This window comes from Ciconia boyciana, chromosome 7 (assembly GCF_034638445.1).
Source record: "Ciconia boyciana chromosome 7, ASM3463844v1, whole genome shotgun sequence".
NCBI classification, from domain to species: Eukaryota; Metazoa; Chordata; class Aves; order Ciconiiformes; family Ciconiidae; genus Ciconia; species Ciconia boyciana.
Genome location: NC_132940.1, coordinates 52,336,263 through 52,355,286, shown reverse-complemented (window position 1 = coordinate 52,355,286; position 19,024 = coordinate 52,336,263). Strand labels below are relative to the sequence as shown.

At 42.7% G+C, this 19,024-nt stretch overlaps 1 protein-coding gene across 1 annotated transcript; it reads left to right on the top strand.

The window, feature by feature from the left end:
- The first annotated feature begins 375 nt into the window (after positions 1–375).
- MELTF (melanotransferrin) lies at positions 376–18,671 on the top strand. The gene is made up of 14 exons (XM_072868492.1): positions 376–477; positions 3,302–3,401; positions 4,930–5,112; positions 5,437–5,593; positions 6,474–6,541; positions 7,312–7,499; positions 7,686–7,866; positions 8,807–8,958; positions 9,370–9,466; positions 10,320–10,514; positions 12,135–12,291; positions 16,046–16,113; positions 16,223–16,410; positions 17,228–18,671. The coding sequence occupies exons 1-14, from the start codon at positions 376–378 to the stop codon at positions 17,504–17,506; spliced, it is 2,115 nt and encodes a 704-aa protein (XP_072724593.1). The 3' UTR covers positions 17,507–18,671.
- Positions 18,672–19,024: the final 353 nt, after the last annotated feature.

The following is a 19,024-nucleotide window of genomic DNA, read 5'->3' as shown; positions in this document are numbered from 1 at the left end:
TGTATATACAGATGAGATGAATGTCAAGCCAAATCAAATCTCCCAATACCGGAGTACAAGAGGGAGACAAAGCAGCAAGTAGGGTGAGCAAAGGGCACACAAACCCAGCTGTATTAATTCAGCTGCCCAGAGTGTGCTCAGTTTCCAAAAGGAGCACAGTTCTGGGGAAGCTTTTAAAGACTGTAAACATGTGGCTTTGCAAAATGATGTATGGAAATTAATTCCCTCCTTAGGAGGGGGTGAGAGGCAACAAGTGAATATTGGAGGAAATGTGGAGGCAGGTAATCATGGTCATCTTCACTGGCAGAGTGTGAGGGAAGGGGAGCATGTCTGGCTGTGGTAATAAATAATATTCTTTGTGTATCCTGTGTAGACATGCCCAAAAATCAGGGTTTTGTGGAGGAGATGCAGCTTGTCAAGGACAAGAGGTCAGAGCCAGGAAACGAGGTCCAGCAGGGTAGTTTGAAGGGACATGAGGCAGGTGGTTGTGTGGCCAGAAAAAAAGGAACAAATTTCAGAAATTGGTATCTCATAAATTTTTGTCAACAGAAGCAGAAGGGTTGTCTGACTACTAACACTACCGTATTGTCTCTTGATAAATGCTGTTCTTGAGCGAGGGACTCAAGACTATATTGAAGAATGTTAGGAGTAGATATTGGTACATATGTGGATCTTACCTTGGGATTAGACAGGAAATACTTTCTAATGTCAGATCTTCCTAAAACTGCTTGGATGATTGCTGCATTCCATGGAGAGACCTGTTAGACTCTGCAAAGCAGGTTATTAAAAGGGCTGACGAGTGTCTGCTTCTGAAATACAGTGCACAGAGAATTGCATTTGTAATCCATTGCAAGCAGCAGGCACCTGTCTAAAACCTTAGATTCCTATAAAGCTTGACTAGCTGAACTGAGAAACCTGCAGGTAGATAGCATGAGTAAGTAGCTTTCTGATAAAATGAATTTTCACTGTAAGGCTTCAGACAAGGCTTTGTCCTTGAGACCTCTTTTTCTCTTGTGCTAATAATCTACTAAATGTTTAAGCTGGCCTACTCTGTGTAGGACTGTGCGGAACCCCTGAGTCCGCATCTGCACTGAACTCTGCTCTCTGAGGCCAAAAAGGGAGTGGGACGTAATGGCTGATGAGACAGAGATACACTGTTTTATAGCACTACATAACTTGGACTTAGTCCTGTGAATATGTTAGCACATGGATAAAGTAAAAAACCTTTTTCTTTGAAGGTGTTTAAAAATTGAGAAATGTCTAAACATTAAACTAGGCAACCTGATAATATTTAATGTGACCAGAACTATTCTTCAGCAGGTCTTTAAACACTTCTGTAGGTAATTCTCAAACATTGTGACACACAGAAATGAAGTCCCTCTGAAAACAATTAACAGGGTATTACCATCGCACATATACTTATCAGAAAATCGTATGTGAAATAATCCCATGCTTTTGCTAAATGTTTTGGCAAATGCTTGCTACAAAAAAAATAAAATACCCCCACTATTGCTGATAGGCCACCTCAGCAGTGATTGTGTGCATTTAAAGGAGAGGTCTGTATCCTGTAAACTACTTCATGTTAAATACAATAGGCACTTTTTTTCTGTCTTGTTCTGTTACTTATACACTTACTTATTACACAAGCTATTGATAGGAGGCTATTCTGCTAAAGAGAGCTCAAAGGCTCAGCTTTCCAATCAGAGGAGTGCTATCTGACGTGGAAATATGTCCACATAATACAGTCCTTGTCTCCTGTGGCCAACCCTTCCCATTTTATCTGCTCTGTTTCCTGTCCACCACCAATTCTAGAGGCTCATTTTGTTCTCTCTGAGGGTAAGATTCTTCTGACTCCCACTTCCTCTTCTTCCTCTCACTGTCAGTTGTCCCTTCTAAACAGCAGGCCATATTTGATTCCTAAACTGTCGTCGTGTGCTCTGACTCTCACTGGTGGGTGTCAGATCTGCTTATTCCAGAAAGGTTGTGCCTGTTCTTTAAGATGCAAATATCTCCCAATCCCAACTCCTTTCCAGGTTCCCTTGGAGCTTTATTCAACTCTTATTCATGAGAAGCAACTCTTAGGTTATCTATTGTTTCAGCTAATTAATGAATATCATCTTTTTTCCCCCCTTGAGCCAAATAAGTAAAATATTTCAAATTACATGGCAACTTCAAATCTGATGTAGGTATCAACATGAAGGTATTACCTACGCTCTCACATGATCCCTTAAAAAATTTTGAAGCTTTTTATGTGGCTCAGCGTGTGGGAAATTGCTGTGGTATACTAGGCAGCATAGCCCCATATACCCTAAACAATGCTCAGCAAACTGCCAAGGGATGGCTAAACTAAATTACCCCCTCCAGTGCCAAACCAGAGGTTAAGCAAACTGATGAGAAACTTGGAATCAGCTTAGAAGTGCAAAATGTCAAGCTGCTGATTATTTTCTCAGCAGTATCTTGTCTCTGTGTGAGATGCCCTCTCCTGGCTTCCGCTAGGTTCGGTACACAGTGAGAGCCAGGCTCAGCTGATCAGAGGTGTGTATAGCAGTTCTCTAGTCCTTGCTGCTGTGGGAAGTCCTATCCTGTGCAATCCAGAGCAATCCTGCATCTGTAGCAGGATTCCAGCCAGCTCGGTGTTATAGTCAGCTGAAAAGATACGCTGTTGTTGGACACCTTCCCAGCAGTGAATGCCCCAGATTTGTATTTCCCCACTTTGGACAGCCTTTTTAGATGCTGTCCTCCTTGTCCAACAGGCACTGCCATCTGCTCCCCCTCTCCCAAAATGTGTGGCTGTTTGTCTGCTGAGGTACAAGCCAGCATGTTTTAAGGTTGCTTTTGAGTACGCTTTGGCATTCAGATTTTGCAGCCCCAGAAGACATTACTTCAAACTATCTGTGTATGACCTCAAAAATTTATTTACTTTATTTAAATCTTCAAGATTTGGAGCACTAGCTATAGAGATGAATGAAACTCCAAATGGATGGGCCTTAAGATTCATCACAGAGCTGCAGGATCCATTTCTAAGATTCCTTTGGGCTATGAAGATTAGTGAGGCCATCACGGTCCAGGGCTGGGTTTCTGCATTATTTCTTGAAGGAAGGCAGTTTTGAGGTTTTTAAATCCTTCCTGGTAATTGTTCTTCAGAAATTTGAGTGCCCTTAAAAGAACTTTCTGGAGAAAAGACAACTCACAAATGCAGAGTAAGGGGCCTCTTCTCTTAAATTCATGGGTACTCTGCCTCTGGCTGTTGAGAAATACTGATAATTAAGCCTCAACATGTATTCTGCCCTTGTCTGCACAGGATGATTTGGCAGATGCAGTAACACTGGATGGCCGTTTGATTTACCAGGCTGGAAAGGAGCATGGTCTGAAACCTGTGGTTGGGGAAGTATATGATCAAGGTATACTCTGACTATAAATAACTTTTAGATTACTTAATATGAGCTTTTTCTTATGCATTTTTACTGTTTCCATTTTATTTTGGGGTCCTCTTCTTGAAGACTCTAAATAGTAGGTAATGGCCAGGTTCCCTCTTGGATATTCCTGCCCATAACAGAATGCGTGGGGGAAATGGGAGACGCAGGGCTGTGGCAGAGCCTGTCCTGAAACTGTTGGGTCAAAATAGCCGTTCCTGTAATAGCTTTGTTGGGTTGGTTTTTGTTTTGGTTGGTGGTTGGTTTTTGTGGTGGGTTTTTTTTGGGTTTTTGTTTGTTTGTTTTTTACAGTCTCACTGCTTACTGTCTTCTCTGTTCCGTACTTTGCAGATAAATTAATGAATTGCAAAGCATAAATTGTTGTTAGGTTTATCTCTCAATCCCATAAATTAGAATAATTAGATTTTATTTTTAATAGTGTATGTGATTACGTGCTGGAGGAAAGGAAGTGATTGATTCTGCTCCTTATCTGGGTGTCCTTAAGGTTTGAGTTCCTTTCAAGACAGACAATAATTCAGTGGTGACTTGTCATCCTGACTAAAGGCTCAGTATCAACATGCTTGTGTAGTTCAGAGCTGGAAGATGTCCCCCATAACTTTCAGAGGCCCAAGGGAAGGAACAGTTCTGGAAGCAGTCTGCAGGCAGTGGTGTCCCACCACTCTGTTGTGAGATGGAGCTGGATTTGGTTTGCAGCTGGCTCTTAGTGTGATCTGGCCAAGGCATCCCCAGAAGGCACTCAGAAGTGCCTGTTGGGCTCAGTCCACAGGGATTTGGATCACCTGCAGCACCCCCCCCCCACCCCCCCATTAACCACATCATGACCCTGGTGAGGGAATTGTACTTCAGTTTCTCAAAACCAAATGGGCTTCATGATCCAGCTGCTGGCTATCTCTATTAGTCAGGTTATGAGCTCAAATCAGAGAAAAGTGAATGAAATTTAATGATTTCTGATCTAAATAAAGTCAGATTGAATGACCTTATGGTCACTTCAGACCCTAAACTCTTGACTGTGAGTTATATCAAACTGTAAAACAGAGAATGAAATTTAAACTGTAAAAGAGAATGAAACCAGCTGTGATGCTCCAGTCACATCAACTTGCTATGCTGTATCAAAATTAAGATCAAATTAGTAGACAACTGGGGAATAAATTTTTTTACTATTAATTTTATTGGTTTCAATTCAATCCAAATATATTCAGAATCATAGAAAATTACTTCTTGGAAGGAACCTCTGGATGTCTTTCATCCCACCTCCCTTTCAAAGCAGGGTGACCTTCAAAGTTAGAGCAGATTGCCTGTGGCCTTTAGCTAAGACATTTCACACTGAAAAGATAATGGAGGACATTCACTCACAGTCAGCAGGTTCTCACCAAGGATGTGAGCAATGTGACTTGCCTGTGGGTAGGGGAGCCACAAAAGGCCACAGATCAGTGTATCTCACTGTAATGCTTCCATGAGGCTACTTCGCTTGCTTCTCTTTCTCCCTACACTGCAGAGATTGGAACTTCCTATTATGCTGTGGCTGTGGTAAGGAAGAGCTCCAACATCACCATCAACAGCTTGAAGGGTGCCAGTTCATGCCACACAGGCATCAACAGAACTGCAGGCTGGGATGTGCCAGTGGGTTATCTAATTGACAGTGGGCGCCTGGCAGCAATGGGATGTGACCTTCCAAAAGGTAAGGGTTACAGGGCAAAGATCTGTTCTTCAGCAGTGCCTTATCGTATGGTCCTGGGACCTTGTGTGTGGTCAGAAATGTGTGGGTCTAGCTGCTGTTTTGTTCCTTGGCTTTGATGGTCCTCGTAAGATGGAATAGACCTAACGTAGTTCTGATGAAGACTGCAGGGGTTTTTTTTATAAACCTGGAAACCATCTTTTAAGAATAAAATTACTTATCCCTTCTAAATGTTTTTAGAGAGGTACTGTGTAGATGTGTTAAAACGAGATTGTAGGACCTTGTTTGTTTATTGCTAAAGATTTCTCATTCTACTTTCACATTTAGCTGTAAGTGACTATTTCAATGCAAGCTGTGTTCCTGGAGCAAATGGCATAAACTATCCCAAATCCCTCTGTCAGCTCTGCAAAGGGGATTTGGCTGGGCAGAACAAATGCGAACGAAATTCCCAAGAGCAATACTATGACTACAGTGGGGCTTTCAGGTAAAAATCATGGCTCTGTCAATTTTTTTATCGCTATGCTCTATCCATAGCCACTGTGTCCAGGCTTCACGGACAGGAAATTGAAGCCAGAGAACTTGCAGTTGATCTTGTTAGAAAATCTGCTATTGTGTTAGGACAACCATGCTTTAAACCTTGAGACTGAACAAAAGTAATTCTAAACCCACTATTTCAGGTATTAATACCCGAGTGTTAAAACCAAATGGATATTTAGCATGTAATACTGGGCAGGGAAATCCCATTGCTCTTTGCTTTGTCCAGCAGCTGTTGACACAAGTCTGAGTGTGTGTTTCAGCAGGCTGTATCTTTCCCAGTAAAACCTGATGACCCTTGGAGTCTTGAGAGCTGAACTGCTGCCCTACTCAGCTATTTCTGGCATCCCACCTCAGCTGCACTGAATTATCGAGTTGCTCTGCCCTCCATTTTTGCACATCAATCTTTCCCTTATTTTCCTTCTCCCTGTCTGTGTGCTATGTTGCAGCTCCCAGTCCCTGAGCAATAGCATTGACCGAGCAAGGGCAGAATTTGCTCATGTGAAACACTTGCTCCTCTCTGCGTATTCCCCAAAGGATTGTGTGACTGCCTGAGACAGAGAACTCTCCTGGACAAAGGAGGTCATGGTGTTTGTCCCAGGCAGCACTGAACATGTTGTCCATGTTCACCAAATGACAGTTATAGTTTACTTCGTGCTCTAACAGCCACTAGTCTCTGCCTTGAGCAAAACACTCAGCCCAAGGAAATAGGTCAGTGTCTGTGGCTGATGGAATGTAGCCTACAGCCCTCTGGCTATCAGCTGGCAGTGTCCAGTACATGGGAGCTGTGCTTTGTAATGCATCTTTGTGGTTGGATTTATATTCATTAGGTGTTTGGCTGAAGGTGCTGGCGAAGTTGCTTTTGTGAAGCACAGCACAGTGCCTGAAAACACAGATGGTGAGTAGTCCAGAAACTTGTTGAATAGTGGCTGCGAGGTCTGAAATATGGTGTCTGTAACAATAATATAATGTCAAATGTTTGATTTAATTTGAATTGAGGAATCAGCCAAAAATGTTCTAATAGCGAAAACAGATGTACCCACAGATGTATGCACCAGGAGATAGAGGAGTCCCTGTGATCCTTTTTTAAAAATTATTATTATTTTTTTTAAATGCTTGATAGTTTCAGTACAGGTTAGAGGTGGAATCTTAAGCTTCTTCTGGAAAGAGAGCTTAAACAGCACTAAACTTTCAGTTTTATACAGACCTGGGCTGTTACATTGCTCCTGCCTACCCAGGGATTTCAGCAGAGACTAGCAGAAGGTTAACAAGATGTGGTCTGCCCTATCTGGCACTTTGTGAAATCTACCTTGAGCATAACATTGCTTTAATATCATGGGCCTGTCTGACCATCATTTACAGGGAAAAAAACCCAAAAAATATTGCATGTGATCCTAGGCTTAGGGATGCTCTTGATGCTGCTGCAGACTCCACTACAGTTCAGTGCAGTCTCACAAGTGTTAAGCTGTTTATTGTCTTATCAGAGATACATGACTAAAGGACCACATAGATGCATGGGATATATTGTGCAGTCAGGAATAGTTCAAAGATACGCAGGAGACGTGTGTTCTGCTCCCCATGTGCATGCGATGCTTAGAGCAGACGTGGAGCCAGGAGCATCAGCCCCACCTGATGTCTGTTCCATAAGCATGTTCTGTCTGATTTCAGGAAGAAGTCTTTCTTCATGGGCCCGGTGGCTTCGCTCCCGGGACTTCCAGCTTCTGTGCCGCAACGGCAACACAGCTGAAGTGACAGAGTGGAGAACCTGCCACCTGGCCCGAATCCCAGCTCGTGCCGTGGTTGTGCGGCCTGACACAGATGGGACAGTTGTCTTCCAGCTCCTGAACCAGGGACAAGTAGGACACAATTTTTTTTTATCAGTGCATTGCATTTTAGAGGGGTTCTCCCACCCGTCTAGCTCAATTGAAGACAGGATATCTGGGCACCTTCAGCTCTGCGGGGTTTGAAGGGGTGTGGGATGTCACACATCCCAGGGAGAGGGATGTGTGACAGGTGCTTTTTTTCTTTCTTTGACATTACAGCAAAGATTTAATGGGGTAGGCACCAAGTTTCAGATGTTTGACTCCGCAGCCTTTGGTGCCCAGAATCTTCTGTTCAGAGACTCCACCACAGAGCTCGTTGCAATCACAGCTCAGAATTACCAGGCATGGCTGGGTGATGAGTATCTTCATGCCATGCAGGCTCGGAGCTGCGACCCCAACAGTAAGTTGTCTTTAGATTCCTATTCATAACCAAGAAGAAAGATAGCTGATAACAGAGACCATCTTTATTCTGCTTTATTTTCTTCTGACTCTTGGAGGGTTATGGCAAGGTGTCAGTCTAATCTTTGAGCATGGAGAAAGGTCACTTTTTGACCTAGAAACAGTATCACATTGCAGAATACTTTCCTGTGCAAATTGGCCCACTTTGTGTTATAAGATGCAGGTCTTTCTACCCTTTCTGGTGTATGAGACACATTAATCTGGTAAGCTGCTACTGCTACCTGGTACTCCATTTCTTACGTGCTAACAAGGGGAAATAGTAATGTGTTGCTGTGTAAATCCTCAGGTAGTCTATAAAGAATGGATGAATGGGTTCCCAGCAGAGAATTTCCTTCAGAAGCTGAAGAAACCCTCAGCTGCTCTTTATTGAAGTGTTACAGTCTTTTATACTATCAGAAGAATGTAGAAATTACTTGATGTGCATTCTGGCAAAGTCAGAAACACAGGTTGTAAGAAGCCTTGCCTTAAGCTTAATAACCATGGCAACTGAGCTTCCCAGATGTGCTCTGTGCTGTGGCAAAGTCCCCCACCTCCCAGGCTTGTCTCTTCTGGGGGTTGCTCAGTGACTGTCACGTATGAGGAAGCCTGTGTTCAGAGTGGTTTTTTGCTGCACTCAACTAATACATTATAGATGTTCTTAATGGTCAGCAGTCATAGGAGTTCTTGTTACTTTGCTATGGATAGGTTTGCAGTGTGGATGTACCACTAATCTGGAGAGCTCTGTGGTTCCTAATCAGGTGTAAGTCTGAGCTGGAGAGAAACACAGAAGTAAACATTTTTAATAACATGTATGGTACATATATGACAGTGGGCAGTGTGTATACCTCCTTGTCTATTACGAAGAAAGTGAACTGTAGTATTTGCTTTCCGATTTTGTGCAGCGTTGCCAGAAAGCCTGAACTGGTGCGTTGTATCCACTGAGGAGATTTGGAAATGTGGTGAAATGGCCGTTGCCTTTAAGGAAAAGAATTTGAAACCATCAATTCAGTGTATTTCAGCCAAGACAAAGGAACAGTGCATGGAGCTGATCCAGGTAGGCTGCTACAATCCTTGTGCAACAAACCAAATTAACACAAGCTGCTCTCTGCTGGGTAGACAGGATCAGACACAAGCACACTTAGGTGACCAGTAGAATACTGGATTTCAAGGAGGCGATCTGTAGCTCACATGGTATGGATGGGCCTGAACCCTGATGACCTGCAGTTGTGATGAGGGCATTGTTGCCCATCTAGCTCAAGCCTGTATGTGTGAAATCTCCTGTCCCCATTTCACTGATGATGCTTCATGCAGGTTTTGGCGGGTTTTTTTAGCAGTGTATTGCTCTTTTGCCGTCAGACTTGCCCTTTGACATGCAATAGGTGTGATGCTAGAGGTGTCATCATTGTAGCAGGGAAGGTATCTGCTGTTTTTTCACAGAAATCCTAAATTTTATTTTATTTTTCAGAAAAAGGAAAGTGATGCTGTAGTTCTGGGTGGAGCTGATATTTACACAGCCGGGAAGACATACGGCCTTGTACCTGCTGCTGGAGAAAGTTACTCTGGTAAGAAGGTCAGGAAACATAAATATAGACCTTATTTTTCCAGGTTGTTTGAAAACAGCTCTAAAAGCACAGCTTCTGTTCCCTAGCCCTGCTGGGAAAGCTATTTTCAAAGGAAATGAGAATTACTATCCTCACATCATGGACAGAGGAGGAAATAAGTATGGGATGGGTTCTTACAGTGAGTTTGTAGCAACTTTTATCTGTCCTGCTGCAGGACCAGGTTGAGTCTTTGGCAGTTTTGAGTCTTGTATCTCTTTGTCTTTTCAATTCTGCAAAAAAATATTTACAATGGAAAAAAATAGTATTCACAAAATGAAAATATTTTTAACAGAACCAAAAATACAGAAATTACACAGTAGATTCTAGTTAGAAACAAATTCTTCCTGTCAATGTGGCTGCTTCAGAGTCACCAATGAAAAGAGGGCTTGTGTCCACTGTCTCACTAAGGCAGAATTTCAATATGCTGCAAAACTCATGGAAATTTTAATACAGGTTTGAGGTTTTAACATAAAAATAACTTCTTAAAGCAGTTTTGCTAAGTCACTAATGACCCACATGTTGTTTTTCAGAGGGATGTATTTATAAGAGCTGGTGTTAACAAGAACGTTTTCATGTTTGTCTCTAGATTATTCAGTTCAAGTGCATAGCAGTACCAGTATATAGGCTATAAGTGAATGCAGTATTGTGAAGAGGTAGAAGTGAAGAGTAATTATGTACGTGTGCATTCATAATTCCTGACTAGCCAGTTGTTGGCGCAATTGAAGTTGGCACCAGATAAGTGTGATGGATCTGTAGATGATCATTAAGGGAATGCTTAAGGGAAGCTGTAATGAGTTTTGTTTTTTCCTGCAAGCTGATGACAACAGCAGTGCATATTATGCTGTGGCATTAGTGAAACGAAATCTGTCCAATGCATTCACCATCAGTGACCTGAAAGGGAAGAAGTCCTGCCACACAGGATTGGGGAGAACCGCTGGATGGAATATCCCCATTGGTATACTAATTAAGAGGGGCATTATTAAGACCAGAGACTGTAATATTCCTCAAGGTAAGACAACAGTACTACGTATCAAAAATACAGTAACAGTCTAATTATAAACTTTCATTAGGGAAGTAATTTTGATCTTTCATAGCTCTATATTAAGCTTATCTGTTTGTGAAGGGGTGTTTCAAATGTAACGATTCGAAATTTTAACTTTGCTACCAGAGTAGACTAATGGAGGTGTCATACTGAGAATGCGACATCTAACACAAAAGTATTCCTTTCCTTTATGACTAAATGATTGGCTAATTTAGGTTGGAAGGGACCTTTGGAGGTCATCTAGTCCAACCAATTGCGCAAAGCAGGTCCGGTTAGATCGGATTGCCTAGGGCCATGTCCAAGCAGGTTTTGAGTAACTCCGAGGATGGAGATTACACACAAACTCTCTGGACCCCTGTCCCAGTGTTTGACCATCCTTGGTATGAAGAATTTTTTTCTTGTATCTAATCAGAATTTTCCTTCTTGTAACTTCAGTCTGTTGCTTCTTATCCTTTTGCTCTGTATCTCTCAGAAAGATCTGGCTCTGTCTTCTTTAAAAACCTACTATGTAAATGAAGATAGCAATACACTGTTAGTTGTCTTATTTCCAGGCTGACCAAACTCAGCTCTCAGCCTGGTAAGTGCTGAGTCACGTGCTCCATCCCTCTGAGCATCCTACCCTCCTTCCACCTGTATTTGCCCTGGAATGTCAATGTCTTTCTAACATTGGGAACTCAAAACTTGGCACAGATGTCAGAGGAGAATCATCACTTCCCGACTGCTCCACTAACACAACCCAGTATGCCATTAGCCTTCATTGGCACAAGAGCATGCTGCTGACTCTTGGTCAACTTGTTGTCCACCAGAATCCCCAGGTCCTTTTTTTACAGAGCTGGTTTTCAGCGTGCCAGCCCCTAGCCTTTCATGGTCTCAGTCCATTCTAAAAGCAGGATTCTGCATTCGCCTCTGTTGAACTTTGAGGTTCCTGTTTCTCCAGCCTGTCCAGATCCATCTCAGTGGCAGCCCCGGCCTCCAGTGTATCAAACTGCCAAAGTTCATTCCAGTTTTCAGAAATGCATTTGAAGAGTCCATTGCTTTTTGTATTTAATCAACTTTAAGCTTATCATATGGTCTTGAAAATCCTGCTTTCACACCTGGCTGTCTCAGCTTTTGCTTGAGGATATTGACCCAAGTCAGATATCAATAATAGGATAGTCACAGAAACTTACATAGTCTACACAGACGTATTCCCTCTAGGTGGTACTTCCAGCCCTGGGATATCATTGCAGTAAATGATGTATCCCTGTCCTGAATTTTATTGCATTTATTTTCAAACTGTATTTAGTAATGGAGCAATGTAGCACAACAAGCGAAGGATCTATGACTATAAGACTCCAGATTCGAATTTTGCTTGCCTATTTCCTATCTCCCAGGAAGTTCTTTGGTTTCATTATATAATCAGCTAAATAGTGCTTTGAAAAATATTTTTAAAGTTGTAGTTTGTGAATTCCAGCAAGGCGGCTGTAACATGTTTCTCGTGTTCTACTGAAACCTGCATTGGTTATAATTTCATGACAGTGTAACTACCTTTCTTCTGAAAAGCTTACACTTTTCACTCATTATATTGGTTTGTCTGCCTTTCCCCAGCTGTGAGTGAGTTTTTCTCTGCCAGCTGCGTGCCTTCAGCTAAGCAGGACAATTACCCACCAAAACTCTGTCAACTATGTATTGGAGATGATAGTGGAAACAATAAATGCAGTGCAAGTAGCCAAGAACGTTATTACAGCTACAGCGGAGCCTTCAGGTAATGAATACATATGGTTGTTATTTAGTCTGTCAGCTTGTCAAAATGCAAGGAGGAACTATTTTCCATCCTAGTCAGCAAAAAGTAGTTGTTGTTGCTACAGTTTAGATGGCATGTGCCATAAATGAAGTGGGACATGTGTCCCCAGATGTCTTCAGCAGTACAGGTATGTCATAAGGCATTACATGAGATCATGTTAAAGCCTTTTCATAGAATCGTTTAGGTTGGAAAAGACCTTTAAGATCATCAAGCCTGACTGTTAACCTAGCACTGCCAAGTCCACCACGAAACCATGTCCCTAAACACCACACCTACAGGTCTTTTAAATACCCCCAGGGATGGTGACTCAACCACTCCCCTGGGCAGCCTGTTCCAATGCTGGACAACCCTTTTGGTGAAGAAATTTTGCCTAATATCCAATCTAAACCTCCCTTGGCACAACTTGAGGCCATTTCCTCTTGTCCTATGGCTTGTTACCTGGGAGAAGAGACTGACACCCACCTCGCTACAACCTCCTTTCAGGCAGTTGTAGAGAGTGATAACGTCTCCCCTGAGCCTTCTTTTCTCCAGGCTAAACAATCCCAGCTGCCTCAGCAGCTCCTCACAAGACTTGTGCTCTAGACCCTTCACCAGCTTCATTGCCCTTCTCTGGACACGCTCCAGCACCTCAATGTCTTTCTTGTAGTGAGGGGCCCAAAACTGAACACAGTATTTGAGGTGCGGCCTCACCAGTGCTGAGTACAGGGGGACAATCACTTCCCTACTCCTGCTGGCCATGCTATTTCTGATACCAGCCAGGATGCTGTTGGCCGCCTTGGCCACCTGGGCACACTGCTGGCTCATATTCAACCAACACTCCCAGGTCCTTTTCCACCAGGCAGCTTTCCAGCCACTCTTCCCCAAGCCTGTAGTGTTGCATGGGGTTGCTGTGACCCAAGTGCAGGACCTTGCACTTAGCCTTGTTGAACCTCATACAACTGGCCTCATACAATTGGCCATCGATCCAGCCTGTCCAGATCCCTCTGCAGAGCCTTCCTACCCTCAAGCGGATCAACACTCCCACCCAGCTTGGCATTGTCTGCAAACTTACTGAGGGTGCACTCGATCCCTTCGTCCAGATCATTGATAAAGATATTAAACAGAACTGGCCCCAACACAGAGCCCTGGGGAACACCACTTGTGACCGGCTGCCAACTGGATTTAACTCCATTCATTACAGCTCTTTGGGCCCAGCCACCCAGCCAGCTTCCTGGCCCGCAGCCAACCAGAAAACCAACAGCCAAATCCATATGTCCGTTTACAGAGTAACAGGCACCCACCTAGTAGGACCAAGTGGATTGTCACCGGTCTCCAGTCTTGCTTTAATCTAGTGTGACAGACAGTCTGCCACTCTGAATGGTCAGGTCATCCATAAAGAGCTTTAGCAGGGAAGCAGGCAAATAGTAGCCAGAATCTGTCTGCTGTAAGTCCATGCTGAGAGTGGCAGGTTAGTGACAGGGAGCCAGGAGTGAGTCTTCACTATCCTTAGTCATTGGTGGCTGTATGTGAAGGTAGGTTTCTAAACAGCACAAACAACTGTGGCCAATGTTCAAATATCAAATCCTCTTCAAAACAAGATATGTTAAAGGAACAGGGGGAAAATACTATAAAATGGAATAAATACTTTGTGTAACAGCAGACATCTACATATGGGGCCATACCCAAAGACTGTGAAACACTTAGTTATGGAAGTAGCACTTCCTTTTCCTGACCTCCACCTCTGAAGGTAATGGTGCATGTAACAGCTGGCAGTGAGCGGTCTTTTTCCTTTAGGGGAGGAGACTTCAACAGCAGCTGCCTGGTAAATACTGAAGTGCTAGACTTAGATTTGCAAGAAGTAGTTATCTATTTAGTTGTGTCCAGCTGCTCTGCTGTGGTACATGCCTTGCAGGCAAACTCCAGATCCTTTGCTGTACTTCATGGATTAACAGAGCTGGTTACCAGTCACCAAATGAATAAGCAAGAAATGCTGTTACAGGCTGCATGAGCCTTGCTCCTATTCTAAGGTTGTGCAGTTGATAATAGTGCCCATACAGCCCAAACTTTATATGGAGCTCACTACTTTTTTTTTTAATAGAGAAGATGTTTAATTCATTGAGTGATGTTGGAATTTTTAGGTATTTAAAAGGTTAGGATTTGGGTGAAAAATGGAGGGTCACAGTCTTCTGCAAGGTAGGGATGGGTCTGGCTGTGATACTTAGGAGATCCTCTCTGAAAGAAGAATGAGTTATGGAAGGTGACTGACATGAGCTTAAAATTCAGCCTCAGATTTCCAGATTCCTTCAACTCTGAGTATCTTCAGGCTAACCTGAGTAGAAGTATGAGAGGTTATTTGGTTTGTGTATATCCCACTGCCTGGGGCAAATTAAACTGTGCAGAGTACTGAAAAATCTATTGGGAACAGCCTTTTCTGATGGGGAATGCACCGAACAGCACCTACTGAGTCCTTTGTTCTCTGCATGACGGTGTCAGCCAGATGGTCATAAGAACTTTCATTATAACTATTCATGTTAAACCAGGTACTCATGAAATATATGTATTTTTCGTAACTGTTAGCAATAATAATTTTCCCTCACATTTTGTACTACATAAATCATGCTCAGTTACAGCTTTATATCATCTTGATTGGTGGGTTTAATGATCTTGTTTTAGGAAATGCTTCTTGAAAATACTTGTAGAATAAACTACAAGCTACCACCACTAAACTCTATTACCTGCAGATTCTCTGCCAGCACATACTACCCAAAGTAGCTGGGAAGTTAAATCTCTTTGCTAGCTCAGCCAGCTCACTGATTTGAGATTGATTTTGTTTATGTATTACTTGCTGTCTGAAGCAAGTGCCATGCATTTCTTCCATCTGCAGACTTCATATTTCAGGCCTAGCAAAAATCTCCTAACAGTCTGTGGTGCCTGTTGTATTGTGCGCTAGACAACACCAAATAGCAAATGGTGGTAAAGGTGCGTTGTTCTACACCTTCGCCCTGATACTCTCTGTAATGGGATACCATACTTGTAGGAGAGGAGGAGATTTTAGGGTGCCCTTGGCATGTTGGGCTGCTCCTGCTTCAGAAAATCAGAGGAAACTGAACTTAGTTCTGGAACAGTACCATTAGAAACTGCAGTTAGATTAACTAGATATCTCCACTGTACAGGGCTGTAAAAGCAGTGTCTGTGCGAGCACCGAGGTCACTCTAACTTAGAAAGAAAAGAGAAAAAAAAGTATACGTGTGAGTGCACATACATGCACATATGCAGAATCTGATAAACTCTTGGGTTATGCACTCAAATTATTTTATTCAAGAAAGCCTTAATGACATACACTTTGTACATGATTTAAAAAGGAGTGAAAGCGACACTTAGCAGATGGGGAATACTGCATTGAGTATCACATAATATATCTTCTGTTTCTTTGCTCATCTAATATTGGCCTTTTTTGTTGTTTCTCGTACTGTTTTTACTCAAGACCTTCTGCTGTATTCCTCTCTTAAAAGTCTTAATTCAGAATATTTTTTAATACTTTGCAAAGATGTTGGTTTTCTCTCCTTTCAAGATGCTTCATTTCTCTGGTTTTGCTTATTACCTTAGGGTCCGGTGCATTTGTTTGCAGGAATGTATGTAAGAAAAAATGAATTCTAAACCTATCAGCTATTAGAAAAAAAAATGTGGTTCACATAAAGATGCTTTGAATTGAATTTTTATCTCTCATTACCTAAAGGTGCCTGGCACAGGACTCTGGGGATGTGGCCTTTGTGAAGCACTCGACAGTGTTTGAGAACACAGATGGTACTTAGTTTTATGTATCTCTATTATAATTCAGTAATTTTTCTAGAATATTTTTTTCTCTAAAGCATTCAATGAGTCACAATGATCGTTTTTGGTTTTTTTTTTTCAGGTAAGAATACTGATAGTTGGGCCCAAAACTTGAAGTCCAGTGATTTCCAGTTACTGTGTCCAAATGGTGCCCGTGCTGAAGTCACCCAGTTTGCTGAGTGTCACCTGGCTCGGGTGCCAGCTCAGGCCATTATGGTTCACCCAGATACCAGCGTTTTTGCTCTATATGGACTACTGGACAAAGCCCAGGTATCAATGACCCATTTATGCTATGGGGCAGTTACGTATGGTCTAACACAGACCAAGGATAAAGACAGTAGGATCATACTGCCATATTATGTCCCCTGCATCATGGGACTGGCACCACATGCACTGCGCAGAGCCCCGTTGTTGAAGTGGGACAGAGAAGGTAAAATACAACCTGTGTAATTCTCCTAGTAAAACCACCGTGGTGCACAAGGGATTTCAACTTTTTGCCCAGCTACTGGTTTCAGTAGCAATTTTCCTGGAGCTTAAGGTGTTTTCCCAAACTGCATGACTTTGAAGTCTACAAGAAATAGAGTACATGCTAACACTTTTCCATCCTGGAATTTTCCTAGGAATGCAACAGAACGTTGCTGGGTATATTTAAGCTGCAGCCACACACACAGTAAACCATCTAGGCAGACTATGCATGGCTGCCACAACTAGGTTCCTCTCAATACTGAAGTTAACTAGTTTAAAAGCAGTATGGGGTTTCTCCATGCTAGGCTTCAGTTATTTCTGTAACTCCTGTGCAGCCAAACCCTATATTAGAGAATAATATTTAGACCGAAGAATCTTTGGAAAATACAGCTCTTTCCAGATAGTAAGTAAAAAACCAAAATCACAAATGCTGTTCTTGTAATCGCCAGTGACAGAATTCTGTATCTAATCTAGTGGAGTGTTTAAAAGCAAATGCATAACAGATTCTGCAGTTGTGTGTGTACTTTTCATCTACAAAACGGTTCCTATCGTCTTCCATGTTGTACGAGAGGAATGTGGCACTTAATCTTGCAAAATACTGAAAATTTTGCATTATTTTCAGGTCTACTTTGGAAATAGCAACAATGGAAATGGATTCAAAATGTTTGATTCTTCAACTTTTCAAGGAAAAAACTTGATCTTTAAGGATTCTGCTGTTGAGATCGTGCCAGTAGAAGAGAGGAGGACATATGCAGAATGGCTGGGGAGTGATTATATTGAGTCCCTTGAAGGGATGCAAACACCACAGTGCTCTGGGGCAGGTAATAAGATAAGACAATACCTACTCATGACTACTGTCATTCCCCTTCTTATTTTGAGTCAGATACAAGGCTGGGACTAGCATGGTCCAAATGGCAACTTCCAGGCCACCTCTGGCCTACCACCTTTTCTTCAGGTAAGCTGCTGTTTGGATGACGTGTTGTGCTACCATTTGAATGCCTCTTCCTGCCTCTTTGCAGGGCAAGTGCTAACAGCACCTGCTCCTCAGGGGAGTGTGGTGGGGCTGGAAGCTGCCCCTGTCCATGTGGATGGGGTGGAATTTGGGGCAGAAGCCAGCAATACAGTGTCAGCATGGTTTATAAGATCAGTCCAAAACTGGAGCATCTTTGCCATCGTTGCTGATGTTGAACCACCCTGGGCTGGAGGATTCCCAAGTGCTGTTAGATGGATACTGCATTTCTGACCTGTAGAAGAATTTCTGCATCTCAGAAGGCAGTATCAAAAATTTTGTCTAGTGAATTCTCTCTGGCCTCCTGGCTGGTTACGTTTAAGACTCCTACGTCCCTGCTTATCCTATCCTACCCTTGCTGGGGCAACAGTTTCTGCTGAGCTCTGCTGCCAGAAGAGGTAAGTGCACAGAGGACAGGCTGTGGCCAGAGAGATGACCTGCAGTCCAGAATACAGCTTCTGCCACAGGCAAGGTCCTCCACCTTCCAGTAGAAGAAAGTAGGGCGAATCTCGAAAGTCACTGGATGAAAAAGAAGGCCAGAGAGGCTTGGTGTGACTACGTGTTGGCAGAGGAAAGAATGAAGCCAAATGTGTGCATCTATTGAGCTTGTTGACTTTCCACAACCAGTGCTGTCACTGCTTGAGAAGAGATGTCATCTGCCCTGTGGTCTTTAATTTCACATCAAGAAACTTGTGGCTGTCCTTCTACATGGGGTTATCTGAGTGCCTGTGCATGAAACTTGTATTTGCTGTTAGTGAAACAAAGTAGTTCACTTCTGATTAACTGTTTCTGTATCTACTGGCTTGTAGCAGTTGGGTTTTATTTTTATCCATACCTGTAATAACAAATGTTGCTGTGCTGCTGGCAGGCAGCGTCTTCCTGACTACACCTACCACCTCATGATCCTGGGAGGAAAAGACATTCAACATAATAAAAAATCCTGGTAAAACTAGATTATAATAATAATGTAAATAAATGAAAACTAACAAATAAACATGAAAAGTAACTACAATTTATCCAGACTTTGGACTGATAGCTAAACTACATAGTTTTTCACTTTCCAGGGAAATTAACACTCGCTCCTCGCTTCTCTTATCCCACTTCCCAGCTTTTCTCACCAGTTTAATTTGCTCTAAGGTTACCTGGGTTTAAGAGGGAAAGAGATAAATATGGCCTCCTGCTATTTAATTTTAGATTTTAGAGCTGTATCGGCAGTAGCAAGTGGTGACACAATGCAGCAGCACCCAAAACCACAATTATACAGGACTGCAGTCCTTGGGTCTGAGCTCTGCTCCTGTCAGCCAGGGATCCATGACACTGCTGGCCGTTTAGTTGAAGCCTTTTGGCCATGGCTTTCAGTCTGTATGCCTTTGAATACACTGTGTTAGATTTTATCTATCAGATACATAG